Source organism: Ambystoma mexicanum, chromosome 1q (genome assembly GCF_040938575.1).
Source record: "Ambystoma mexicanum isolate Mex_15411 chromosome 1q, UKY_AmexF1_1, whole genome shotgun sequence".
NCBI lineage: Eukaryota > Metazoa > Chordata > Amphibia > Caudata > Ambystomatidae > Ambystoma > Ambystoma mexicanum.
The window spans coordinates 24390775-24418674 of NC_090922.1; the positions used below are offsets into that span (position 1 = coordinate 24390775).

At 44.8% G+C, this 27900-nt stretch overlaps 1 protein-coding gene across 1 annotated transcript in view; it reads right to left on the reverse strand.

Moving 5' to 3' along the window:
* Positions 1 to 27900, reverse strand: part of LOC138520946 (uncharacterized) — a 274098-nt gene that overhangs the window by 140179 nt on the left and 106019 nt on the right. The window contains exon 3 of the mRNA XM_069633397.1: positions 14895 to 15218. Within this exon, the coding sequence (XP_069489498.1) occupies positions 14895 to 15218 (324 nt within the window). The remainder of the gene's footprint in view (positions 1 to 14894; positions 15219 to 27900) is intronic.

The window sequence follows — 27900 nt, forward strand, 5'->3', positions numbered from 1 at the left end:
TACCCACCGCGGAGTTTACGTATAACAATTCTACACATTCCGCGATAGGTCTTACCCCTTTCTTTTGCACTTATGGAGTGCATCCTCGAACCATTTTTCCCGTGGTTTCAACTCCTACGAACTCTCCCACTGCGGAAGCAGTGCTTCAGTCCCTTGCGAAGGCGCATAAGACTGCAAAACTCAGTCTCGAAAGAAGCAGAAGCCGGAACAAGGAACAGGCGGATAAAGGTCGGCAGGACTGTCCCGATTGGAAAGAGGGAGACAAGGTGTGGCTCTCTACTAAATTTCTGCCTCGATGGGTTCACCCTTCCAAACTTTCTCCTCGCTTTTTGGGACCTTTTTCTGTCCTATCTAAGATCAACCCTGTCGCTTTCAGATTGAAATTGCCTCCCGCGCTCAGTCGCATTCATCCTGTTTTTCATTCCTCTCTTCTTAAACCTTTTTTTCCGGACCCTCACCTAAGATCTCTTCCCCACTTGCAGGTCCAGGGTTCTGGTAGTACGAAGGAATACGAAGTTTCAGCTATTCGTGACTCCAGATTCTACAGGGGACGATTGGAATACTTGGTCTCGTGGAAGGGTTACCCAGTGTCGGAGGACTCTTGGGAACCAGTCTCCCACATTCATGCCCCCCGGTTGTTGACTGGGTTCCATCGGTGCTTTCCGGGTAAGCCTGGGGGGGTTCGCTTTGTGAGGGGGCATACTGTCATGCGCAGCCGGGCCGATTGGCGGATACTTCCGCATTGGAGGCTCCGGCGCAGACCGTAGTTCCAGCACGTTGCTTTCTTTACGTGCAGCCACGGTCTAGTTCTCCGGCAACATGGCGTCGCCGGGAAGTATTTCGGTATCTCACTCCCGGCAATCTCTGCGTTGCAACCCCCATAGTGTTTTTGTTATCCTGCTTTGGGTGAGAACGCTAGTATTTCCCTTACGCGGCTTGGTCCGTGCCTTTACTTTCGCCTCTCCTAGTTTCGATCGAGGCTTCTTCCTCTCTATCTCTCTCTCTCTCTCCCTTCTCCCCTTTTGCTTTACCTTCTTCAGCTTTTGCGGCTCTATCTTGCCGCCGGCTACAGTCTTTTTCACTACTCCTTCTAGCAAGGCGTTTTTCTGCCTTGTTTCTGCCATCATCGTTTGTCATCCTCCTCCTCAAATCCGTATTAGCCGGAAACCTACTCTTCCACTACTACAGACTACGCTTCATCATTATCCTTGGAAGACTCCGGTTTGGCTTCATTTTTTGCAAGGGTTTTTTCTGCCATCCAGGCTTTTTCCCTTGTCGCCCACTACGGGAAAGGAGTCCCAGGACTGCTTGTTTCAAGCATTCACTGTGGCTTCCTCTCGTGGTAGGCAAGTATCTTCAACCACGAAGAGAGATTTCTGCTCACGTAGGCATCTCAAGACGGAAGAATTGGAGGATTACCGATCAGGTGAGGAGAGTGGGGAGGAGAGGGAGACGAAACTGGACATAATATCCCCAATTCATGGCAGATAAGCACATTCAGAAATGAAAGCCCTAAACCAAGTACCTGCTTCCACGTTCAACCCTGTATCATATCAAGAAACCCCTCCATCTCCAAGAGACAGATATCAAGTGCATATAGGATTATGGGTTCTACTTTTAAAAGATAATATTGTATACAGGGTAGGACTGAAAATTGACAATACTTGGTAAAGATGATCTTCATCTAGGAGGTGAGCGACTTCACTTCCACATTGAGAAGATCTTTCCACATAGATATAGAATAGGTAATTGCAAGTGTATAGCCCAGGTATCGAATTGAAGGCATTGAGGAATACAGAATCCATTCAAACACCAGTCAAATCTAACAATTCTCCTCTTACCATCTGCAAATGAAATGATAAAAGATTTAGTTGGGTTAATTTGCAGGTTATGTTTTAGGGCAAAACTGAAAAATAAATTTGATTTTGTCTGAAGACCAAATGGGGTATGATCCAAAAACATTAAATTGTCGGCAAAGCCAATCCAATTTAGCGACAGTCGGGCCAGTTTGACAGGGAATATAACATTCTCACTCCAACCAGCATCCAAGTCTACTAAGTAAAGATTGAACAGGACTGCAGCAAGATTGCAGCCCTGTTTAAGTCCAATCTCAGTACAGATCGGATCAGTTACAGCCCCATTCTTTGACAGCCTTATTTGATAGGAGGTGTTATTATGTAAGAGTGCAATGATAGCCACCAGATCTAAAGGGAAGCCCAACGTAATCATCTTCTCCAAGAGCACATCTCTAATCACCATATCAAAGGCAGCTGTGAGATCAAGGGCTGCCATGTAAATTAGACCTGTTCTCAAATATTTCGTGTGTTCATATAGTTGAGCCATAATAAACGCATTTAAAGGGCAACCCATTGTTTTGTGAAACCCACTTGAAAACGTGGCAAGAGCTTTAAGTGTGCTATAGTGTGTTATATATGACTGAATTACCTCTAGGATCAAAAGAGTAAACATTTTGGCTGCAGCATCCATCAAAGCGATGGGCCTATAATTATTGGGATAATCTACCTTTACTTTATTATAGATGGTCACGATGATCGCCAAGCCCCAAGAAGGGGGAATTTTTCTAGACAAATATATTGAATCGAATTTAATTTTAAAAATATCGGCCCATAACTGTGGATAGAGTTTAATCAGACATGGTGCCCTGGACCCTTTAATTTTGGCAACTGCACTAACAATGTCTTCACAAGACCACAGGAAACATTTCAAAATCAGCATTTCAAATTTTCTTTGTTCAGCGTGTTCAGTACCGGTTAGCAGGGCATATTTGTTTTTTATGTAAGTCACCCATGTGGCGGCAGATACAGCAGCTTACTGAAGGGGAGTAGCAGCATCGGTAATCGCTCTAAGCGTTGGCCACACCTGTTGTAACATTAGCAAGGAGATGGGATATCATCTTTTGATTATCTTTTCAATGAAGTTCATACCTGAGCCCCTTCACCTTATTACGTTTAAGACAGTTATATGTGGACCAATCATAATTGGCTAGGCACAATTGCCTCAACTGCCTTCTCTTTTCTCTCCTAAGGGAAACAATGTGCTCATTAAAGCAGTGTCAGTGTTCGGACACCACCTCATGATGGTGCTGTACCATCCATTTCAAGTGTTCCTGAATACGCCGCTCGTTCCAGCACTCCGCTATACTAGACGTAGTGCAAGAATTAAACGGGGCATAACAGAACATGGGGTCATCTCTAATTCGTTTGGTGAGAGTCACACATGTTTTAAGATCCCATCTAACTGATATACGTGGCAGGTCTGAGTCCAAAAGGGCTAAGAAAATATGTAAGGTTTGAGATATTCAAAATCAGTTTCAAGGCCAAATGATCAATTAGTCAACACTTTCTAATAGATGTTCCTCCACTAAGTAGAGCAAGCTAGTTGATATGAAAAAAATAATCAATCATTGAGCAGGCAGCCCCCCTACTCCAAGTGTAGCCATAGGTATGCCGAATAGGCCTTATCAGTTGTAGATCCCAAGACATAAAATACTCAAACAATGTTTCCCCATTGAGAACAGAAAGACTGGGAGGGCCTCAGAAAGAGGGACCTCCCAATCTTCGTAAGTTGAAACAGGTGGAATTAAAGTCCCCACCACCAATGACCCTTAAAGCCAGATTTCTAGCAACCGCTTCTTTAAGAATCATATTCAACAAGTCACACATCTCAGAGATCGAGCATGCCAATCTATGCCAATATAGACATACAACCAACACACCCTCCTTCATAGCCCTTGGAAAGTGGAGTTCCTCAACAAGGAGGCACTCATGGTCAAATACTAAATTAGATACAATTCTAGAGGTTTTGTCAATCAGTATTGCAAGGCCCCCTGAAGGATGCCCCAGTAAACCCTGTTTGGCTGCCTGATGATGAATATCATAACCCTCCACAACAAAGCTTGTTAAATGCATTGTTTCCTGAATGAGAATAACTGTGGGTCGAGATTCAGCATCAAGGTGGGCAGCCCATGATAGAAGATGTCTAAGGCCACACGAGTTCCATGACATAAAGGTCACCCCTGCAAAGTCATTCTAATGATTCTGATTCTGAATGTTGGACTGAGTGGGGGTAGGTGGGATCGCTCCCGCAATCCCAGTAATTGCGGTTGCAAAGATCATAAATTGCTTAAGCAGATCTTCACTAAATTGGGGGGGGATCCTGTCCCCTAAGTGGAGCACCTGGCACCTCACTCTTAATCTATTTATTTATTTTATTTTTACATTTGTAAAGCGCCACCCAGCCCAGAGGCATCAGGGCGCTGTTGCAAGAAAATGACTTAGTTGCAGTGGAGGGAGGGGTAGATCGAGGGTGTTACAGTGAGATAGTATCTACCCCTAGCCTGGGAAAAAGGAAGTTTTGCCTTTACAGAGGTTATACAGTTGACCGGGCCCAAATGGGGTTTATGCAATGGCAGGTGTTTCCACAAAGACTGTCGCTTCAGCTTTGGATGGAAAAATATACAAAGTAAGACCAATCAACTCAAAGTTATGCCTTTGTTCCCAGATCAATTTAATGATGATATATGAATGGTATATGAAAATCATCCGATGGTGATTTTGGAACGATAACCGGACCCAGTCTATGTCATCCGATCTAATTGTTCTTAGGGACGGAATTGCTTGGAATGCTCTTAGAGTGGCAGAATGATTTAGGCTGACTTTCCCATTTGGTGCAGCTTTTGATTCCCAGCCCATGATATATGGCATTTCAGGGGAGAGGGTCATCTCAGACTCACATCGTCCATCTTCCAAGTTCGATTCAAAGATATTTGCAGTGGAGTTAGGTGGTACTCTTTGAGTTTCATCGTGAGTAGCACAGGACACCAACTGCGCTCCTGAGACAGTCACTGCTTTTGCCGGTACGTTAGTTGGATTCTATAAGTGTGTACTCGGAACGTTAGTTTCAACTGACTTAGGTTTCAACTCAACTCTTTTCTCTTTGGGAATTGACATCACCATAGAGTCAGTTTTCGCCACTGTGTTTTTTGTGCCCTAATTCAGAGGGTTGGAGAATGTTATTTCTCTTGTACCTTTAATTCTATTTGATGCTTTTTTATCTCGAGTCCAGGATAGAATTTTAATAAATCAGATTGTTTTTGTTGGTTATATATAAAGGACCCCTCACTGTGCATCCTATCCTGCGTATGAGGACTAGATTCCGGTATATTGTGTTGTTCTGGGATTTTTTTAGTTTACCTTTTCCCCTTAGCCGATTTAAGTATTGGGGCCAGATTTACATTCTCAATATTTAGTATGGTTTTAGATTCGGTATTAAACTGTTGCAGATCAATAACCCGTCCTCATTGGATAAGTTACAGATATCCTTAATATGGGAAGCATGATTGTAATTTTTCTTCAGGAATTCATTTTCGGATTTTTGGGATATTTGACTCAAGGACTTATTTTGTCGGACCACTTGTTTTAATGCCCTTGCAGCATTTTTTTGTTGTTTTCGAGACAGCACTGCAACCTGAGTGTCCTGGTCTAGTGGAACTGGGGGAAATTGATCATGTTTGACTTAGAGGTCGTCTTTCAAGTCTATCAGATTAGTTAATGCCGACGGACTATCAATCGGATGATTGTAGGGAACCTCGTTAAAGTTACCCGGTGCCTCACCAATTGAATAGTTCTGGTTAACCTGATCGTCTTGCGGGCTCACAATAATGTTCTGTAAAATGTTTTGAATTGCCAATGAATTAGCAGTAGCAAGCTGTGTGAATTCCCCCACTGATGCTGCCAAATTAGATTCACCTTGGCTCATATTTACAGCTGCCAATTCAGCAAAAGACTTAATTGGGTTACACACCATCCTATAGTCGGGAGGTGTTTGAACAGCCCTATCAACTGTACCCACATTAGTTTTATTTATGCCAGATGTTAAGGGAGGCACGGTGTCACAGGCAAATAAGAGCCCTTCCATCCGATTTATTTTGCATAGAATTTCAACAAGTGCTCCCTTCATAGAACCAGTTTCGGAGTGCGTTTGTTCATGCCCTCTGTCCAGCAAGTTTAATATTCGTGTCAGCACCGGAAAATCAGTGCCCATTGCCGAGGAGTCTAGGGGATGTTAACCACCCTTAGCACGAATTTCAGGGGCACTCCCATCATAGTGATGGTTTAGGGTACCCATCGCAGACCCGGAGAGCGTTGAAGCTACTGGGAGCTTGGTACTCATTTCAGGGGAATCTAGAGGATACAGACCACTCTTAAAGTGAACTTCAGGTGCACTCACTTCCGAATGATGAATTGATATACCAATGTCATGGTCCGAAAGCATTAAAGCTGGCATTGGTTTTAATTCACCCTGTACATCTGTCTGGGAGCTAGATTTCCAGTTACAATAACCCCATGTTGAATAATCAACCTTATACTCCCTCATTTATTGATTGATATTTTATTTCCATTGCGCTCATACACAAGTGTTTCAGAGTGTAACAGGGCAAGGGAAGGGGAACAGGGGAGAAGCAAAAACAATGATCTTACTAGGCCCAGTGACATTGAGAACACACAAGTGCATGGTAGAGGGGGAGGAGGAGAAGTGCATGGAAGGAGGAACAAAAGGAGAGAGCGGAGTGAGAAGGGAAAAAAACATAAATAATAATAAACTAATAAATAAAAAGGCAACAAACAGAGGGAGTGCAGCCAGCAAGTGGCAAGTGCTGGGTTTAAGGCAGCAGGCTGGGTAGGTCTGATAAGTGCAGGAAGAAAAAAAAGGGGGGGGCTGTATGGGTACAGATACAGACCTCAGTGCAAGGGGTGGCCCAGAGGCAGTGCGTGCGAGTGGAAAGAGGAGCAGGTACCTGGGCCCAGAGGAAAGAAGGTCACCAGGTGCATGGTGCCGAGGGAGAGTAGAATCAGCAGGGGAGAGAAGGGCGAAGACAGAAGCAAAGAGGAAGGTCTTGAGGTGCTTCTGGAACCGGAGATGGTTCTCCTCAAGTTTTAGAGTGGCAGGGAGGCTGTTCCAGAGGGAGGCCCCAGCCGAAGACCGAGATCTACGCCAGCTCGTTTTTTTGAGAAACAACTGATCCAGAGGGAGTTAGAGGTAGAGGAGCGGAGTGCTCGAGGAGGGAGGTATTTGCGCAGGGATAGCTGAAGGTATGTTGGACCCAGGCCCCAAAAAGCCTTGTGGACAATGCAGAGGGTTTTGAACGTAATCCTTGCATCCACTGGGAGCCAATGGAGAGATTTCAAAGCTGGAGAGATACAATCCCAGGGCCTGAGGCCAAGGACAAGTCTTGCAGTCCTGTTCTGGATAAGTTGAAAGGGCAGAGAGTAGAGCTAGGTAGATTAAGAAAAGGTCTGTTGCAGTAGTCCGACCTAGAGAGAACCAGAGCTTGGGAGACAGTGAGCTTCTGGGGGAATGAGAGGAAAGGAAGAGTACCACTGAGGAGGTGCAGTAGGAAGTTTGACTTTTTTTCATACATCAGCGATGTGGGCAGAGAAGGAGAGTGTGGAATCAAAGGTGACACCAAGGTTCTTGGCCTCGCAGGTGAAGATAGGAGGAAGGCCAAGGGAGGCCAGCCAGAGAGTGAGGGGAAAAGAAGGTGATGGTGTGCCGATGAGGAGGATCTCAGTCTTGCTGGCATTCAGACAAAGATCATTGGTGGCACACCAATCTTGAATGGCAGTAGGGCAATCAGTGATGAGAGAGGTGGAGGAGGTGGCCGAGCGCAGCCTGAAAATGAGTTGAGTGTCGTCCGCGTAGCACTGGAAGTATGAGCAGAAAAAGTCAATACAGCAGGCGAGAGTTGCTAGGTATTGGTTGAAAAGCCACGGAAAGAGGTTAGACCCCTGGGAAACACCATAGGTGGAGAGGAAGATAGATGATGGTAAGGACCCAACCTCATGGGAGCACTACCTTTACCCAATCTGACCAGGGCCTACTGGGGCTTACTAAAAAGCTGTACATTTTCAATAATCCAGCCACTTTAATTTACCGGAGTAGAGGGTGCGACGGAAAACACATGCATTTCCCAACTCAGCTTATATCGCAGGGGCTATCATAGAGACATCGCTAAGTTTATTCTTGAATGTCTCTATGCCCATTTTCTTCAGTATATCTGCACGTTCATTCTTTTCTTCATCAGATATTGCTACAGCATTCGATTGCAGAGTGCCTTCCATTTGATATGATGTATTCATTTCTTTCAATTTAAATGATTTTAACAGGGGCAAAGAGTCATGCGGTCCTTCAGCCATTGCACCCTCCAATATTTCCGGGTTACCGCACATTTCAATGCCCCTGATATAGGATTGATAGGAGCAAGATGAGGGCTGTAATTCCTCACATACACAGGTGCCTACTTCACTGCTCTCCTCAAGCCCCTTTAGGCACACCAAAGTATGGTCTTCCATAACCCCCAGCTGCGAACCCAAACTTGAGCCTGCTGGAGGTCACACAATATGCGACCGCTTCACAGACTATTAACCATGTTTTCAAGTCAACAATTGGGGACGCACAACATTCTACCAGTGAAAGCTAGTTCACAGTCGCTCCCACACCAATTAAATTCAAGAAACAGTACCCAAGTAAACACCATCAAAAGTTGAGCCCTAATTAATGTTCAACACCTAGAGACAAAAAGTCAAGTGAGTTCCACTGCAAATTTCTGAGAACTCCAATTCCATTTTAGCGCAAGAATCCAGGTGGAATAATATAGTGGAATGTTCGCGCTAAGCAGTGGGGTGGGGGCTCAAAGGCACCAGGCCTGCAGCCCCCCTACACCACACAAATCCAAGGCTGAAGTAGACAACTTTTCAAGTCCACTCACATCACTGTTGCTGGAGCATGCAGCTGTAATAATGCAGTGTGAACTCAGGCCACTTTTCATTGAAAGGTAAAGACAGGGAGGCTCATGGGCAGTCAGCTAACAGTGGGCCCCACACCAATCAGAATAAAAAAATCAGTCAGCAGGAAGACACAATCACAAATGCAGCTTAATTAGCGTTCAACAGGCAGAAGCAAAGTCAATGTGAGTTCCTTTGCAGCTTGCTGGCAGTTTCGAGTTCCACTTTAACAGGCATCCACGAAAACCAATGTTATGAAATCAGCAGTCTGCTTTTATTAAAAAAAAAACAGTGGCAAAGGGGCACAAAGACACTAAGGCCCGCAGACACCCCCACAACTTCCAGATGCCACAGTCAAATGGACTGCTCGACAGGCAAAACGAATGACCAGTAAACTTCAAAAATCCGCCGCTCGCAGTCACCCTTCAAAGCACGAGCAAAAAAGCGGACTCCAAACTGAGGCAATTGCGTTCGCTGTAAAGCACCCTGCCTGCAGACACCTGGCAGGCAATAGGGCAGGGTATTCACATTAACTTCAATATGTGGAGCTCTTACTACTTACCCTTCACAGAGTGCTCAAAACGTACTAATCAGCCTCCATTCAAAAGCAGCTGTGTGGCTCAAAGGCTCACCGGCCCGCTGTCACCATGTGACTCACAAACGTACTGCCAAGATCCACAGACGGGTGAAAGTCTCACTAAGGTAGTCTCAGAGTCAGCACGGCATGCGCTGTAATCCAGCAAGACTTCAACAACGGGCCAAAACAGAGGAGAGGAGCACCAGGGCTCCAAGGAGTAAGGGAGGCTTTATTCTTACCAGCTAGGTGAATTTGTCCAACCAACAAAGCCGCAGAGCCGCAACCCCGCATACACCAAACACACCGCTGGCACTCCGCGCATGCGAGGTGTGTTTGTAAACCACTGGGCAGTAACAGTTGAAATAGAAAGAGGACTTTGATGAAATATGGTCACAGATCCAAATAGTCAAAAAACTCAAGGAGATCAGGCAAACAGGTCCATCCTCACCAGCAACACCAAATACACTGCTGGCACACTGCAAATCAACTAAAGCACCAGGAAGCCATGCCACAAGTCGTTAGAGACATCATGACAACATAGCCACATTAGACAGGAAGCACACATGCAATCCGCACATTTGGGACACTCACACACCCAACCTACACGAAGAACACATGCGTACAGCTCTCTGAGGTAGAGGACAGTGACATAAACATACTGTCTGCACGTTTATTATTTTGCCACTTACGCTTATAGCAGCAACGCAGGAACACAAGACCCCAGAAGAGCTTGTGTACTTGCTTGTAGATGCTTACATGCAACTAACTCTACGGCGTGACAGGAGCACTCAAGGGACTTGCACCCATGACGCACTAACCTACGGACACTATGGAAAACACATACTAGAAACCAGACTAGGCCTTAGGAAATCCAGTAAGCCATGATCTTCTTAGAGAAATCTCAAGCCCACAAGATGCTGTGCAAGGCGAACAGCTACGGCAGGAGCAATGGCACTGCCAAGGCCACAATGTTGTGAACAACATTCCACACGCAGAGCCAAGGTGACACTAGCTGCAGCAAGGAATACTCCCTGCAAAATACAGACTAATTTGAAGCAATTGAGCTTGCAAGAGTGGTCTCCAAACACGTGACCCGGTCGAGCTGATACTGGGACAAGAATCGGAGGCGGGAAGGAGCAATCGTCCCACGACAAGACATTGAGTTACAACAAACTCGCTGCTTTCCAGCGACTCTTGTACGATGGGAATGGAGCGCTCTCATGGCATTCGTCTTCTACACACTATTGTAACCTCTGACACAAAGTTGCACATTGCTGACACATAGTATACATGTATTACAAACAGGTGCCTCGCGGGCTGGGAACGTAGTTTGTCGCAGGCTTGGGGGCCTGGCCAATCAGGACCCTTGGGTCTAGGGGCAGATGATGGGGGTCACTGTCCAATCACAGGGTCCGCTCACTGTAGCAAATTTCATGTAACAGTTTTCATGTAACAAATTTCATGTAACAGTTTCTAGGGATGATCTAAGGATGATCTAGGGATGATCGAGGGAAGTCCTCTTCCTGCTCCTACCTGCAAGGCAAACAACCTTGGGGTCATCTTCGACTCCACACTTTCCTTCTCTCCTCACATATCTGACGTCTCCAAGAAGTCACACTACCAGCTGCACCTCCTCAGAGGTATTCTTCCTTTCCTCTACTTCCCCCAGAAGCTCACTGTCTCCAGAGCCCTGGTTCTCTCAAAGCTGGACTATTGTAACAGCCTCTATCTAAATCTGCCTGCCTCTACTCTCCGCCCTCTGCAACTCATCCAGAATAGGACTGCGAGACTTGTCCTTGGCCTCAAGCCCAGGGACCGTATCTCTCCAGGACTGAAATCTCCACACTGGCTCCCAGTGGCTGCGAGGATTAAGTTCAAAACCCTCTGCATTGTACACAAGGCCTTCTGGGGCCTGGGGCCAAAATACCTTCAACTCTCTCTTCCTAAATATCTTCCTTCTCGAGCTCTTCGCTCATCCGCCTCCAACTCCCTCACGGTCAGCCGCTTCTCCAAGCAACGAGTTGGGGGTAGATCTCTCTCCGCGGCAGAGGCCTCCCTCTGGAACAGCCTTCCTGCCTCCCTGAAACTTGAGGAGAACCATCTCCGGTTCCGGAAGCACCTCAAAACCTTCCTCTTTGCTTCTGCTTTCTCTCCCCCTCTCCCCTGCTAAATTACTGAAACTGCACTGAATCCGCAACTGGGCCACTCTCACCGATCTCGGTTCTCGGCCCAGCCACTCTCCCCTTGCACTGCCTCCCTGGCAACCCCAGGACTGTGGGACTGTATCTGTATCCCTACAGCCCCCCTTCCCAGCACTTGTCTGCACTAACCTTGCACTTGCCACCAGCTGGCCCTTATTATTTATCTTGTATTCTACCAACCCTGTACTGCACTTTCCCCTCTCCCTTTATCCTTGCACTTTTCCCTTCCCCTCTACCCATGCACTTCCGTGATCTGAATGACACCTGGCCTAGTAGGATCGCTGTCTGTCTTCCCTTTGTTCCCCCCTCCCTGCCTCATCGCGCCTTGAAACACTTGTGTATAGGCGCGTTACAAATATCATATCATATCCGAGCGTACCACCTGACACAGCCTCATCCACTCACATCACTTCTCTATAGGGTCCCAAATGGGGATTACCACTCAGCGACCTATCCTGAGCAGCGATAGGTTTTAGGAAAGTACCCAACTAGTGATGCAGATTGTGACGTTGCAAGGTATGAAAACTGGCCTGCAAGCCTGAATGCGGCGAGATCTGCCTGGACTTTCCTCCATGCATATGACCCCTGTGTGTTTGTTGTATGTAATAAACCGCAGTGAGATTTTGCTACTTGTGTGGACCTCGACTTCTTTGGGACAAGGGAAGGAGTTAGGGCCTTCCTTTAGCTGGCAGATGGGGCTGGGTTGGAGGAAGTTTGACAACAATTCATTGCCTCAGAGAGACTGTTGGGGCTGCTGCTGTGCCAGTTGAATGTCTGTGAATGGCTTTGGAAAAAAATGATGGAAAGTGTCATGTCTGGATGCTGTGATCCCTGTATCTCTATGAGTGAAAAAGTGAAGGTCTGTTAGTTAATAGTGATTCATGAAACCGTGATGTCTGTTCAAGCCCCCTGCCAATGTATTGAAAATGTGCATGCATTTGAATTCATAGCTCTTTCCGGCTTTGTCAGTCCTGAAATTACCTCAAAGTACAGCAATCTTGAGATCATCAAGGGTACGATTAGCTTCTGAAAAATGCTCACCCACTGGACTCTCATTAGTACATCGCTTCCTGCTTTGACGATGGAGGTTCATGCGTTTATGTAGAGCTTGACTAGTTTCCCCTACATAGTAGCCATGTCCGGGACATTTCATGCACATAATCACGTAAACTATATTGCTGGATGCACATGTAAACCATCCTATAATTTTGTAATACTGCCTATCTTGATTGTGTCTGAAATGTTGATATGCGAGCAGCTTAGGCATCTTTTGTTTCTGCAAGGTACAGTTCCATAATCTGTGCTACTTGTGTGTAGTTTGTTTCTTACCATCATTCCCTTCAGATTGGCTGGTTGTCTAAAAGCGATGAGAGGTATCTCCAGAAAAACATCTCTCAGACTACAAAATAATGGGACGATTTACATGTGCATCCAGCAATATTTTTTACTTGATATATAAAATCAGCCTCTTTGTCCCAAATACTTTCTCTCATTTGATGATCTCCATCTGTCTTCTCATTCCAAACACTCTCTTCCACTGTCATCGCTCTCACTCCAGTTATTACTCTTAGTATCTTTACCTTGACCCTCACACTATCCTCCCTTTCCAACAAGATCAATATCCTGTATAGTCTCACTCTTTTCACCATCCCTTTCTTCTTCTTCCCAACCAGTATCCTCTCTCTCTTTCTAGACAATCTGTTTTTATCTCCCTCTAGTTCTTTCAAAGCTCTCGAGAGTGCAACATTCCGGTCTGCTTTCCAAATGGTACCCCTTGTTTCCTTCCTCAAGCTGGTACCTTCTTCCCCACTTCTAATGATCTACTCGGTCTATAATACTCCACACTTCTTCCCAATTACCACGCACCAGAGCTCCTCCCTGCCACATTTCAGCATTGCACTCACGTCATCTTGTGGCCCATTTCTAGTCTAGATTTCCTATGGTCGGCTGCTTCCTTCTGTCCAACTCACCCCATGTTTGTCCCCCCCACTTCTAGCCAAGCCCTCCAGCGTGGGTACCAGCAGGATCTTCCCCCTATCCATGAAGCTCTTCCAAGGACTGACACAGGCGGCCTGGGCTAGTTGCCTGTCATCTAGTGACTGCTCCACCCGTAGGTATGACAACATTGGTGATTTCCCTGATTGGGCAATATGCTCCTGATCGGGGGTTCTCTCAGGGCATTGGCCTTAAGCCATATAAGGGCCGGACACCATTTGTATTTCCTTTTTTCTATTTTTGATGTATTAATGGCCTCTGGGCACAGTTTGTTCTCAGCCCCTTCCCCTTCGAGGCTGCCTGTTTTCTTCTGTGTTAATGGGTGAGCCCAGTATGTGCTAGTCTAACTGGAAGCCGCCCTGTAATCCTGGAGGTTCAGCCTCCTTCACCAAGGAATTAGGAGGGGGAAATTGAAACGTTTTACCTTGCACTTTGGAGTACAGCGCTTGATACATATTAAAGTTCTTAGGGTTTGTTTTCTCTTCCTCCGCAGAAGGGGGAAATGGATACAATGTATTCTTGCAATTCGCTTGAGCTTTCATAAGGTTTTTCCTAGGAAGCACTATCAGGCGAGAGAAAGTAGCAACCATAATGTCTGGGCAGCAGAAATGCTTTTAGCACGCCTGTTTAAAGTAACCTATATTATGGTACTGGCTCAGATAGGGACATTGTATCCCTCATACATCTACGTGCCGTCCTTTAAAGGGTGTATTCTGACTCCGGGCACCCTGAGGGCTCTCCATGGGGACCTTGCATTCGTACCCTGTGACAGGCACCTGCCCTCAGAAAGGTTGCCTCATCACAATAAACATGTGTTGCTGCATTGTACTCAGTTCTACTTGAATGATCTGTTGAATCAACATTTCTCACATACATTTTCCTTTCTCAGATAAAAGACAAACTAGATAAAATCAAAATTCAATGATAAGTGTACACCATTGGAGTGGCTTGCGCTATACTGTTTCATAATGTCTTATTTTCATTCTAATGCATGCATGGGTACTCGACAGTGCATCATTTGGGCTGCTGCAACCCTCCTTAACATGCTCAGGGAAGCTTTGTGGATATTGTGACCTGTGCATTTCGAAAAATGGGCCATTTGATTAAAAAAACACATCACCTGCGCTATTTTTAGATCAATTTCTTGAGACTTTCACCCTTTCTCTTTTCAGTAGCTACGTTTCATATTTCAGATTATACCTAACACTAACGCTCAAGGTTCTTTCCTCTGAAAAGAGCTCCATGGATCTTGGCAATTGACTGCTGAAGCTGCATATGAGTGAGTACCTTATAATCTGCATTATATTCTGAATTTACCTGTTTCGACATCTGTTCTTGGGCAGGTAGAGAAGGGGTGGTGGAGCTGGAGGTTGACTCTGATGCTTCTGGTAGCAACAGCGGAGCAAGGGGGTACACTAATGGTGTGGTCTTTTGTGCTCTCATCGGAGGAGAGGAGTGGCGTTTCTGTCCTGTAATTGCCATCAAGCGATGCATGCCACAGTTTGAGTAGCAAACAAAACCTGGAATCTTTCGCCCCCTCAAGTGTTTGAGTCGAGCCGTGGGGGGTCGTGGCATGGAAATTGCCCCCTGCTCCTCTTTTGGTAGCCGGACCATTCTTCTGGCAGATAATAATGGTGCCTCCTTGAGAAAATAAAACAGATCCTGTAAGTTTATTTTGTTAATCATGGAATGCGCCAAATTCTAAAAATGTACATGTTGTCTCTATGGTGAGTGCCCTCGTCTGTGTATATTTGCATCCCTGCCCCCATTTTAGGACTGACAGTGTTTTGCTTCCTGCATCTCCAGATTTTCCGCATTTTGAGTGAATGATTCACAGTAAAAGAAATCTCTCCAGAGAGCACTACGGCAATTACTTTAATAAAGGATTGTCTAATAGAAGTATTTATCTGAATTTAGGTGAGCACAATAAATGTCTACACAAATAGGTAAATAAGTCATGTTGAAAATAAAACATATGCATGATCAATCGTTAAATTCACACAAGTTAACAATAGTGAATCAAAATATAAGCATCTACATCCCAGTTTTCCTAGTCAGACTACATATTTGTATTTAATGTGTTGTATTGAGTGTATGCTGCTTTGATCAGAAACACTGATAGAGTAGTATACAGTAGAATGGGCGATCCCAGAATCAGGTACCATGCACAAGAGAAGTTAACATTTAGTTATGGTTACTGAGCCAGTTAATGACGGGGTTTAATATGATACAAACTGGGGAAAAGATACAAGGCCTGATTCACAGAAGCATTTTATAATGGTGCAATCCCATTGGAAAACGCTCTGTCAATCAGGCTCATAGTATCGAACTCACATGCAAATCCAGCCAGAGCAACATTACCTTTCTTGTTCTTGAAATTGTTATCATTGACAATGCAATTAAAACTCGCACTTGTAGGAAACCCAATGAGTTGAATTCAGTCATTCATGCCCTTATTGGCCATAAAAAGAGTGTTATACGTAACATTCCTAAAGGGGAAATGCTAGGGGCAAGACAGAACTGCAGCAGCTTTTCAGATTTCAAACTTGAACCGACCATGATTGCAGATAGATTCAAGGCCAGGGGATATCGGTCACATGATATCACCACAGCCATAACTCAGTCTACCACAACAGACAGAAATAAGTTACTGTTACACAAAAACACGTTGAGCAAACAAGCAAATTAACTTGTGTACTTTGTCACCAAATTTTCACCACACCATAGTGTTCTCTGCAACATTCTTAGTAGACACTGGAACATTCAGAGATTAGATGATCTGAAAAATTATATTACTGGCACACCCAACATGGTACTTACGAGAGCCCAAAATGTGGGCAATGTTGTAAGTCCAAGTTTTCTAGAAAAAACTATCTGATCAATCCATTAGCACGTGGTTGCCCCCTGACTTAGGCTTTCATATATGGGGCACTTGTAATTTCTGCAATTATGCACTGAGCAAAATCACCTGTTACACTGCATATAATGGTCACAACAATTGCAGATCGAATTATGTAGTTAACTGTATCATTTGTGTCTGCCAGAAAATGTACATAGGTAGAACCAAACGGGAATTGAGGTTCCGGATCTGTGAACATCTATATTCAATTAGAATTCACAATACAATGAATCCGCTTGCCAATCACTGCAACGAAGAACATAGGGGCAATTATATTAGTTGTATTAGATGTTTCGGCATTAAACATTTCAAACGTAGAATCCGATGTGACACTGATTGCTGGCTGTGAGGCATAAAGAAGCCAGGTTAATTTTTGAATTACAGGCCATTAAAGATGGTCTGAATACGGATCACACATTGTATGTGTTCATCAATCATTGAACTGTTATGAATCACTGTGTATGTGCCATTTCTGGTTGAACGTTTTCTGTTATTGTTTAATTGTTGCTGTAAACCATGGGAATTTTCAGTGTGGTACAGCAGGACACGGTCAACATACTGTATCCTATCAAGACCTGCTCTGATTATCAAGAACATAGCGTCTTTAATATTTGTCAAACTGGGAGGATTTCAGGTACATTAACTGACAACTTCGAAGAATATATTCAGTTCTGTATGCCTTGCTCACATCAGACGGCTATCCTCTTTGGAAAGTACTGAACAGAAATGAGCTAATTCCTGCTGGCCAGGAGCACGCTGCAGGGGAGTAAAACAATCCTGACACTAGGTTATGGTACTGATGTGGTCATTTCCCTTAGTATGCAGGGGTTCAGGCCATTAACTTTGACTTGATCACCTTGGTGGGCCTCCTGGTAATACAAGAGAAGACCATGACCTAACAGCAGAATTGACGAGAAGAAGTGCAACTGCAATATTTTAGTGGTATTCGTAATCAATAAATCACAGTCAATTAAATTGATCAATTAACATCACACGGGTGCATATTATAGTAATAACAATGTCTCATAGAGCCATGTCAATATACATGGGGAGCCTCCAACAATTAAAGGGAATGTTTCATTTTTGCACTTGTCAACAGATCTGGGCCTAATGTGTAATGTGGCTATCGTACAGCAGAATGCCCTTTACTAATGTTTCGACAGTTACCATTTATTTGAGTTACCCAATAAAAGTATCTCTAAGGCATCACCATGCACACGGTGAACTAGTTGGGAAATTTTGCATGTGTGAAGCCTTCCATCAGCAGCTGATTTACTATACTGAAGCATTTAGTCCAACATATAATGAATGCATAGTAGTTATACTTCGAGCACATAAGAATTCCGCATTTACAGAAGTTAATGTGCCTTAGAGTCAATCATTTTCAATGTACCGATGAAAATAGGTTAAGATGGTACCTAGTATTTTCACTAAGACATTAGGCTAGCAGGTCAGTCCTTTCTTTGTTTTGGCTTTCACCAAGCTTATGTTGCTTGGCAATATCTCTGTTGGTGATGCAGCTATCAAACCGCAGAATGCCAGTCACATTGTTCCTTAATCAGCACTCTTTCGCAAATCACCAAGAATTGGGGTTTGTGCCCCCACCTCGAATATTATGTTCAGTGCAAGTATTTTCACTGAATCATCCAGTTAACGGAAGGCTCAATTGGGCTCTGCTTTAATTGCAGCACTTTACATGCAGTGTTCACATTACACTGCAGCATTCAGCTAAACATCCTATAATGCCAAATAGCCACAAGTGGACTATCCAATCAGGTCTAACTCCACATGATGATCTGGTGAGGAATTCTGAGCAGAACTCCAGGTTTTTGGTAAATAACAGTATTGGCTAATGGTGTACTAAACGTGTACAGCACATTTTTCTATAAGTCCAACCCAGCTTACAAGCTGGCTCTCATCGCCATGTAACATTGGCATTTTGTATACATTAGCAAGAATTCGCTACACACAAGTAAGTGCTTAATTTTATCCCTACAGGTACGGTAATAATAGACAACATCCCAGTTGGCCTCAGCACCTTCAAAATCAATTTCAATATTTATACTCAAAACCTTGTATCTATTTATTTGTACATGTGCAACCTACAAGATGACCCGGAGGCATACGGTGCGCATGGGACTAAGGTCCAACCAAGATGTTACGAGACAATACAAATATAAATCCTGGGGATATCTAAACTAAGCTACCGAAGAACCTTACCAGAACAACAAAGTGTTCACATTTTTCTTGAAACTCTCCAAGGGTATACATCCTCTAAGATCCAGAGGCAAAGCATTCCAGCTCAGAGGTTCTGCAGTCCAAAAAGCCCCTCTTTTGACCAGGGCCAATTTAGCTCTTTGCACTTCCAATATCAAGAGATTATTGGATGTAAGGGTCCTGATCTCCTTTTTCTATTGCGTCTGTCTGCCAGGTATGCGGAATACTGCCCTGATCAACATTTATAAGTGATAGTTAGTAGGCAGAACTCAGTTCTGGCCTCTATGGGGAGCCAGTGAATGCCTCTTCTGGCATTCGAGACGTTAGCACATTTCTTTTGTCCCAAAATGACTCTGATAGTGCTGTTTTGTATTACTCGGAGCCTGGCTACTCGCCCTTCCCGATCCCCATCAGCAAAGAGCTGCAGTAGTCGATTTTAGATCGAATGATTGCCCTAGCCACTGTCTCACAACTGTTTTGGGAGAGGTATGGTCGAATATGGGAGAGGAGTCTGATATAATATGCCACTGAGGAAACTAGTCTACTCACCTGAGGCTTCATAGTTAGGGTTCGGTCCAATATGAATCCCATTGTCTTAATCTTATCCTTATTTGGTATAATGCAATTTGCAATGAGGAAGCTTTTATATTCTGTGCCTAAGTTTTTCAATCTGAGGCTGGGGCCCATAACCATGAGTTCAGTTTTATCATGGTTGAGAACCACCCAGCTCATACACATCCAGTCTTGAATGAGATTATAAGTCTCATTAATTATTCTGGCATCTTCTTGATACACTCCCATCAGCGGGATGCGACATTGGGTATCATCCGTGCAATTGGAGAAGCAAATCTTCTTCACCTCTAACAGCTGAATAAGTGGTGTTGCAATGATATTGTACAAGATTGGAGATAAGCAGGCACCCTGCGGTACTCCGTATCTGAGGGGAACTGGCTGAGCCTCTGCCATGTTACTGCAGACCTCTGTGGTGGGAGGATAGCGTGCTAGTCTTGGAAGCAAGATGACGTGATGCAACACAGGTTCGATCCCCGGGTCTGCGCTTACAAACCTCTGGGTATAAAGCGCCTAATAAATAACCCATTACATTACAAATACAGACTCTCATAGTTCTATTTCCCAAAAAAGATTGCATCCAGGTCACTAAAGTTGGCTGATTCTTGCAGCCTCTTTAGGAGAAGTGGGCGATCAACTAAATCAAATGCAGCCAACAAGTCCAATGTCATCAGCATCATGATATGTCCTTCATTTATTTTTTCCATCATGTTGGATTTAAAATCCAAAAGAGCCCATTCCGTGCTAAAGGTTAGTTGAAAACCTGATTGCCAATTATTCCAAATATTATAATTCTTCAAGTGTTCTAGCACTTGTTCATATGCGACTCTGCTAATATTTTAAGCAAAAAAGAGGAATTAGTTGTGGGTCTAAAATTGCTTGGCATAGTGGTATGCCAGCCCTGTTTTTTTAAGAGGGGTGCAATCCATGTTCCCTTCAAGCGGGTGGGGACATGCTCTTCCTTCAGAGAGGTGTTCACACAATTTCACAGGTTTTGAAGTATCGCCGTAGATTCAGGTATGAAATGAACTTGAATCCATTGACCACTTTAATCTGTTTTTGATTATTAACTTTACTTTCAAGGTGTTTAGACCTTGACATGTATCATCTTCAAACACTGTAACATGTCTAACATACACTTCTTTGAGCATGGTTTCTAACTTATGTTTGGAAGAGGGTGTACAAATGTTACTAATGCCTGCCTAACTCCACTGAGAAGTTTCCATGACTGGGGTATCTACTATAATTATGACTTTCTAAACAAATAGCTAATAAACCATATTTGTTGATATTAGGTATATGTCACAGTCCTGAGGAAGAGCTCATGCTCGAAACACATGTTGGCAGATCAAACATGCTTTTTAAAAAAAATTTGGCTGGACGCACATGCTTTTTGAATTTTGAAAAAAGGATAAACTCAAGTGACCCTCGAAATGATACTGGAATTACCTTGCTCAACTCATGTAATAATGAATTTATGAACACATTTTTAATATTCCTTTGTCTTTGGAGACCTGTACAATCAAATGTTTTGTATGATTTGGTTCTAAGCCTTTGATTTATGATTACGTTACAATCTGAACCTATGCTTTGAAAAGAACCACATGCTATTATTCTTAGCACATTAACTATATATCGAGAACCGCTCGAATAAAGCTCCTGATTATTCAGGCGCCTAGTGAGACTTTGTGCGTGTTTCATTTTGTACGTCATGTATACACACTACTTGCCCAAAACCTGTACATTCCAGGATAAATGGCATTGTTATACTCAGGAAGACTCACTTAAACAGTTTCGTCAGAGAGATACATTTGACATGGATAAGATTGCAAAACAGCGAAAAGCCTTAGATAAGAACAATGGCATAGCTGTTTTGACTGGTTTACTAAAATTACAAACAGACAGTCTGAGCCAAAACCCGAGCCATGAAATACACACAAGAAAAACTACAAGAGCAAGGCAAAGCGCCAAAGACTGAGCAATTCAATCTGCTGGCATCCATTCATAAACCTAGTCTTATCCTCTTATCCCAGTCATCCAAGGGCTACCTCCACCGAAGGAATCACCTGAGCATAATCCTGATACATATAATCCCACTATCTTCACCCTCGCACCCAATTCCCTGCCAAGACAGCTGTACATCACAACATCTGCCACTGCCCCACTTCTGAGCAGCAATGGTCAGATTGCTAGCCCTGATTCAACCAACAACAACCCCGTACCTATCAGTCAATCATGGCACTGTCAGGAGATACCAAGGAGAGAACTGAGAGGAACCCACCCACAGAAAGAGGAAGGTTTTTAGTCCTTGCCTAAAAGCTGCAAAATAGGTAGTGGTTCTTTACCGCAGAGGCAAAGAGTTCCAAAGTTTGGGCCCAGCCACAGTGAAGGCTCTTCCACCCAGCAGCTCCTTTCTGTATCTAGGTACGTACAGGAGTGCTGCATTGGCAGATCTCAGAGTCCGGCCTGGGGCATAGCAATGAAGTTTCTCCGGAATGGCTAAGCATCGGCAACCAGTGGAGGGATTGCTGTGCCCTGGTTACCCCATTCCAAAAGCAATGTGTTTCACCAGATATACTGCTGTGTTTTGCAACACTTGAAGGCACTGAAAGAGAGGACAGCTGTGCCAAATAAATCGCATTGCAATAATCAATGCTCCTATTTACACATGCTGCCACTATCTGAGCATGGAATTTTTCAGGCAAAAAGGGGTGAAAATTCTTTAACTGCTTGAGTTTAAGAAACCCGGGCCGCACACTGCATTAACTTGAGCCTCCATGGACAGAGATTTCAGTATTTTAACACCAAAATCTTGGACCATTTTGGCTGGCTCTGGCAAAGAGCCCAGCGAAGCTGGCAAAAACACTGGGGTGCAGTCACTGGCCGCCTCCGGTGGCCCGGTGATCATGACCTCTTGTCTTCCCACCATTCAGTTTGAGCCAATTTGCCTCCACCCAGCCCTGTATGGAGTCCAGGCAGTTTTTTAATCTTCCACCCACTTCTGACTGGCCCGGTAGTAGTCCAAACTAAATTTGGGTGTCGTCCACATAAGAGAAAACCATGAAACAAATGAATGAATAAGTGGCATCAGAGGGCAAATATATAAGTTCAAAATTAAAGGGTAAAGTGCTGACCCTTGTGGCACCCTAAATGTTGCTGCAACCGGGGACGAGCGATACGGGAGAACAGAAACTATTTTATAACGAAAAACCAAAAATTCCCAAAACCAGTCCAAACCGCCCTTGAAAGCCCTGCCTCCTTCAACCTAGATATCAAAATCTCATGATCAATAGTATCGAAGGCAGCCAACAGGTCCAATAAAATGAGACCTGCCGTGCCCCCTTCATCTCTGATCCTGGTAAGGTCATCGAGTACCGACACAAGACCGACTCAGTGCCCATCAACGGGCAGAAGCCCATCTGGTAGCAATCCAAGATATTGGGCCTCATTAGGACCCTGGCGCTAAGTGTTTAACTGCGCCGTAAAAGGCTGCGGTGCCGTTAAACACATATCGCCTTACTACGAGGTCCATTTGCGGGACCCGACCTGAACAGCTGGTCTAGACCAGCCATTAAAGTAGGGACCCGCAAAGGGACCTTGGTGCTAAAAGTATGGTACCGCAATTTGCTAATAGCGCCATGGTTTAGCGGCGGTGTTGTAATGAAGGCCATTCTGTCCTTCCAGAAGGTCCCTCAACTGAGGGGTAACCGCTCCTTCCAAGACCTTCATGAGGAAGGGTAGCAGCGAGGTTGAACCTTCCAATTATGGCTTTTTCAATAGGGGTATTACCTATGTCTCACCCACTAGTCCCTGGGGATCTCTCTCTCAGGTGGCCAGGGCACAGCCATTGCCTTTGGATCCAGAACCTGGGGGTGGACCAGTGCAGGAGGATCAGGGTCTTTGGGGACTGGGGGTGGGGCAGCCGATGGTGAGGTGCGGTATTCCCCCCTTTTTGTCCATCTACCCAATCCTATTTTATAGGATTTTCTGAAGTCCCAACCCCCCCCTTTTTTCACAAACACTGGGCTGAGGAAGAGGATGACTGAGAGCAACCAGAATAACCCTTCCACATAATATTGGACATGTACCATTAAACGGGTCAGGCAAAGTCAGGAACTTTACATTAAGTGCATACACCTGATACCAGTTAGCTCTCCTCACACGAATAAAAGGCATCACCTAACAGCACACTCTGAGCAAGGCAGAGCACGAGCAGAACGTCTGTGATGAGGGCACAACTACTGGAGCTGAGCGACGGACCAAGAGACTAGAGTAGCGGGACAAAAAGCCCAAGGGTTCCCTACTGGAGGTCGTTGCCTCTGACGGACTGCAAACGACATATGGAGAAGGCCAGATCCCATAAGTGAAGATTGCATTGTGTTCGAGGGATGCCAGCGACCCTCCCAGGTTAACGGCAGAGTTGGGGAGGTGAGGCCAAGCCAGTGGTACTAACCTTGACTCGTGAATTGAAAATAGCAAAACAAGAAAGAAGCGCACATAGCCGGTGAGCTGGCAAGCGACCTGAGAGACCAATGTGTGTTAAAGTGAATGAAGTAGCAACATTATATCACAAGTGAAGGATGCATGCATGTGGGTGATGAACTTTGAAGTAAAAAGCAGCTGTGAGATCAGAGATACTAAGTAACGGAGTGGTACGGCAAAAGGAAGTGGCCCATTCAAACGGCTCTGTGAAAGGTACATTGTTTTGGAGTTATAAAACAAACAGACAGCAAAAGCAAATTAGGTAAAAGTAACCATGAACATTGAGTTGAAGTGGTCCTGCAGTGGTCTGGTAGAAGCGCCATGCACATTAGAAAGTCTTCGAAAGGGGTCCGAGCCCGATTGTGGGAAAGCCAAAAGTACAGTAAACTTGGGAAGGGAACCCCTGTCCAAGTTTGTGTTGAACTGTGACATGAGAGGTCTGAGCCCGGCAGAGGGGGAACTTCATTAACTGTAGGCTGTAAGGTCTGAGCCCCGCAGAGGGGGACATTAATGAACTGTGTGCTTTTAAATCTGAGCCCGGCTGTGATATAAGGTCTGAGCCCATCAGAGGGGGACCTTTTTTCTGGCCTTGATGAGGTAGGTGTTGTACGTTTGACCCTGCGGCCCCCCTTCATTTCGTAATCTTTGCCCTGCTTTCTTGCCCTTCCTTTCCTCCACTCACCTCATTGCCCTGCTTGTTTTTTGTCGTCCATTCCCCTGCTTTCACCTGCTTATTTTTTGTCTTCCATTCCCCTGCTTTCCTCTGCTTGTTTTTTGTCATCCATTCCCCTGCTTGTTTTTGTCATCCATTCCCATGCTTTCCTCTGCAAACTTTTGTCATCCATTCCCCTGTTTTCCTCTGCTAATATTTTGTCATCCATTCCCCTGCTTTGCTGTGCTTGTTTTTGTCATCCATTCCCCTAGTTTCCTCTGCTTGATTTTGTCGTCCATTCCCCTGCTTTCTTCTGCTAATTTGTTTTCATCCATTCCCCTGTTTTCCCCTGCTCGTTTTTGTCATCCATTCCCCTGCTTTGCCCTGCTCAATTTTGTCATCCATTCCCCTGCTTTCCCCTGCTCGTTTTTAGTAATCTATTCCCCTGCTTTTCCATGCTAGTTTTTGTCATCCCTTCCCCTGCTTTGCCCAGCTCGTTGTTGTCGTCCATTCCCCTGCTTTCACCTGCTTATTTTTTGTCTTCCATCCCCCTCCTTTCCTCTGCTTGTTTTTTGTCATCCATTCCCCTGCTTGTTTTTGTCATCCATTCCCCTGCTTTCCTCTGCAAACTTTTGTCATCCATTCCCCTGTTTTCCTCTGCTAATATTTTGTCATCCATTCCCCTGCTTTGCTGTGCTTGTTTTTGTCATCCATTCCCCTAGTTTCCTCTGCTCGATTTTGTCGTCCATTCCCCTGCTTTCTTCTGCTAATTTGTTTTCATCCATTCCCCTGTTTTCCCCTGCTCGTTTTTAGTCATCTATTGCCCTGTTTGTCCCTGCTTGTTTTTGTCATCCATTCCCCTGCTTTGCCCTGCTCATTTTTGTCATCCATTCCCCTGCTCGTTTTTAGTAATCTATTCCCCTGCTTTTCCATGCTAGTTTTTGTCATCCCTTCCCCTGCTTTCCCTGCTCATTTTTCGTCATTATTATCCCTGCTTTCCCCTGTTCGTTTTTTGTCATCCTTTCCCCTGCTTGTTTTTGTCATCCATTCCCCTGCTTTGCCCTACTCATTTTTGTCATCCATTCCCTGGCTTTCCCCTGCTCGCTTTTTGCCACCCATTCCCTTGCTTTGCCCTGATTATTTTTTGTCATCCATTCCCCTGCACGTTGTTGTCATCCATTCTCCTGCTTTCCTCTGTTTGTTTTTGTCATCCATTCCTTTGCTTTCCTCTGCAAATTTTTTCTCATCCATTCCCCTACTTTCCTCTGCTTGTTTTTTGTCATTCATTGCCCTACTCGTTTTTTGTCATCCATTCCCCTGCTTGTCTTTTGTCATCCATTCCCCTGCTTTGCCGTGCTTGTTTTTTGTCATCCATTTCCCTGCTTTCCACTGCTCTTTTTTTGTCATCAATTCCCCTGCTTTCCCCTGCTTGTTTTTTGTCATCCATTCCCCTGCTCGTTTTTGTCATCAATTTGCCCTGCTCATTTTTATCATCCATTCCCCTGCTTTGTCCTGCTTGTTTTTGTGATCCATTCCCCTGCTTTGCCCTGCTCGTTTATGTCAACCGTTCCCCTGCTCTGCACTGCTCGTTTTTTGTCATCCATTCCCCTGCTTTGCCCTGCTAATTTTTATCATCCATTCCCCTGCTTTGCCCTGCTCGTTTTTGTCATCCATTCCTCGGCTTTCCCTCCTTGTTTTTTGTCATCCATTCCTCTGCTTCCCCCTCCTCGTTTTTGTCATCCATTCCCCAGCTTTTCCCTGCTCGTTTTTTGTCATCCATTCCCCTGCTTTGCCCTGCTTGTTTTTGTCATCCATTCCCCTACTTTGCCCTGCTAGTTTATGTCAACTGTTCCCCTGCTCTGCACTGCTCGTTTTTTGTCATCCATTCCCCTGCTTTGCCCTGCTAATTTTTATCATCCATTCCCCTGCTTTGCCCTGCTCATTTTTGTCATCCATTCCCTGGCTTTCCCCTGCTCATTTTTGTCATCCATTCCCCTGCTTTCTTCTGCTCGTTTTTTTTCATCCATTCCCTTGCTTTCCTCTGCTTGTTTTTATGTCATCCATTCCCCTGCTTTCCCCTGCTCGTTTTTTGCCACCCATTCCCTTGCTTTGCCCTGCTTGTTTTTTGTCATCCATTCCCCTGCACATTTTTGTCATCTATTCCCCTGCTTTGCCCTGAACATTGTTGTCATCCATTCCCCTGCTTCCCTCTGCTCGTTTTTGTCATCCATTCCTCTGCTTTCCTCTGGTCATTTTTTCTCATCCATTCCCCTGCTTTCCTCTGCTTGTTTTTTGTCATCCATTCCCCTGCTTTCCCCTGCTCGTTTTTTGTCATCCATTCCCCTGCTTTCCCCTGCTCGTTTTTTGTCATCCATTCCCCTGCTTTGCCCTGCTCATTTTTGTCATCCATTCCCCGGCTTTACCCGCCTTGTTTTTTGTCATCCATTCCCCTGCTTTTCCCTTGTAAAAGAGGACAAGATATCCACTGACGGGCCCGTTGGTCAGTGCTCACCCTCTAGTACTTGTAAGACAAGATAGCTGCACCACGTGAGGGATGGGAGTGCAGAATTCACTTACTCCAACACGACTCAATAATGAGCACTCAGTAGTTTGGCAAAGGGAAGTCCGTTTAATGACAAGTACATCAAACAGGGAAGCAGTTGGGAATCAGCATCGTTGCGACCACCTGTCTCGCTCCGACTTCCTCGAACTTCAGTTGAACAGCAACCTTTATGCATAAAATACGTCATCATTGATGCCTAATTCTACAAAAACTCGACATGCAACATAATTGGTTAGGAAAGGTAACTTAAGTGTAGGTGCTATATCTGTATATGATAATAGAGCATGCACAGTGGATCATTCTTATCGGGTGGGCATCTACGCCCCTCCCTCTACATCACACGTGATAGACGTCACTACAAATACGATGTCTCATTGGTTCTATGATATATAAGACCCTAGATAACTTGGTTCATTTTGATTGGGCAGGTTACACCCCTAGACATAAATCTCTACTTTTAATTAGCAGCATGCAGAATGGACACCCAGGTGCCTGGTATCCCAAGTTTCACCCTGCCTCCCTTCCATTAGTCAGTATCTTGGGCTATGTGTCAATTAGTTGGCTGGGTATGGCTTCGAAACTGTAGCCTCTTATCAGGAAAAGTTATGGCATCCTCGGGTTCTGGGTGACATCAGGCGGTGGTACCTCTTTGCACCTGGCTGATCACGTGTTAGTTAACCATGAATCTGCTTCAGTTTCCAGCTTTTAGTGTATTTAATTCTGTTTCGGCCTCGCAACACGCATGGGCCACCCTAATCTTGACCTTCATGGGGCAGGCTGGTATGCTCTGAAGTTTGAGTCTTGTTAGCTGACGCCCTCCTCCCTTTCTCTGAATGACCTCTATTTCCTAGGCATGAGCCGCTCTTTGTTGAGCTTCGATTCCGCTCCTTCTCTTGACTCTGGCTGGGTTTATGAAACTTGACCTGTTAGGCCTCTGGCA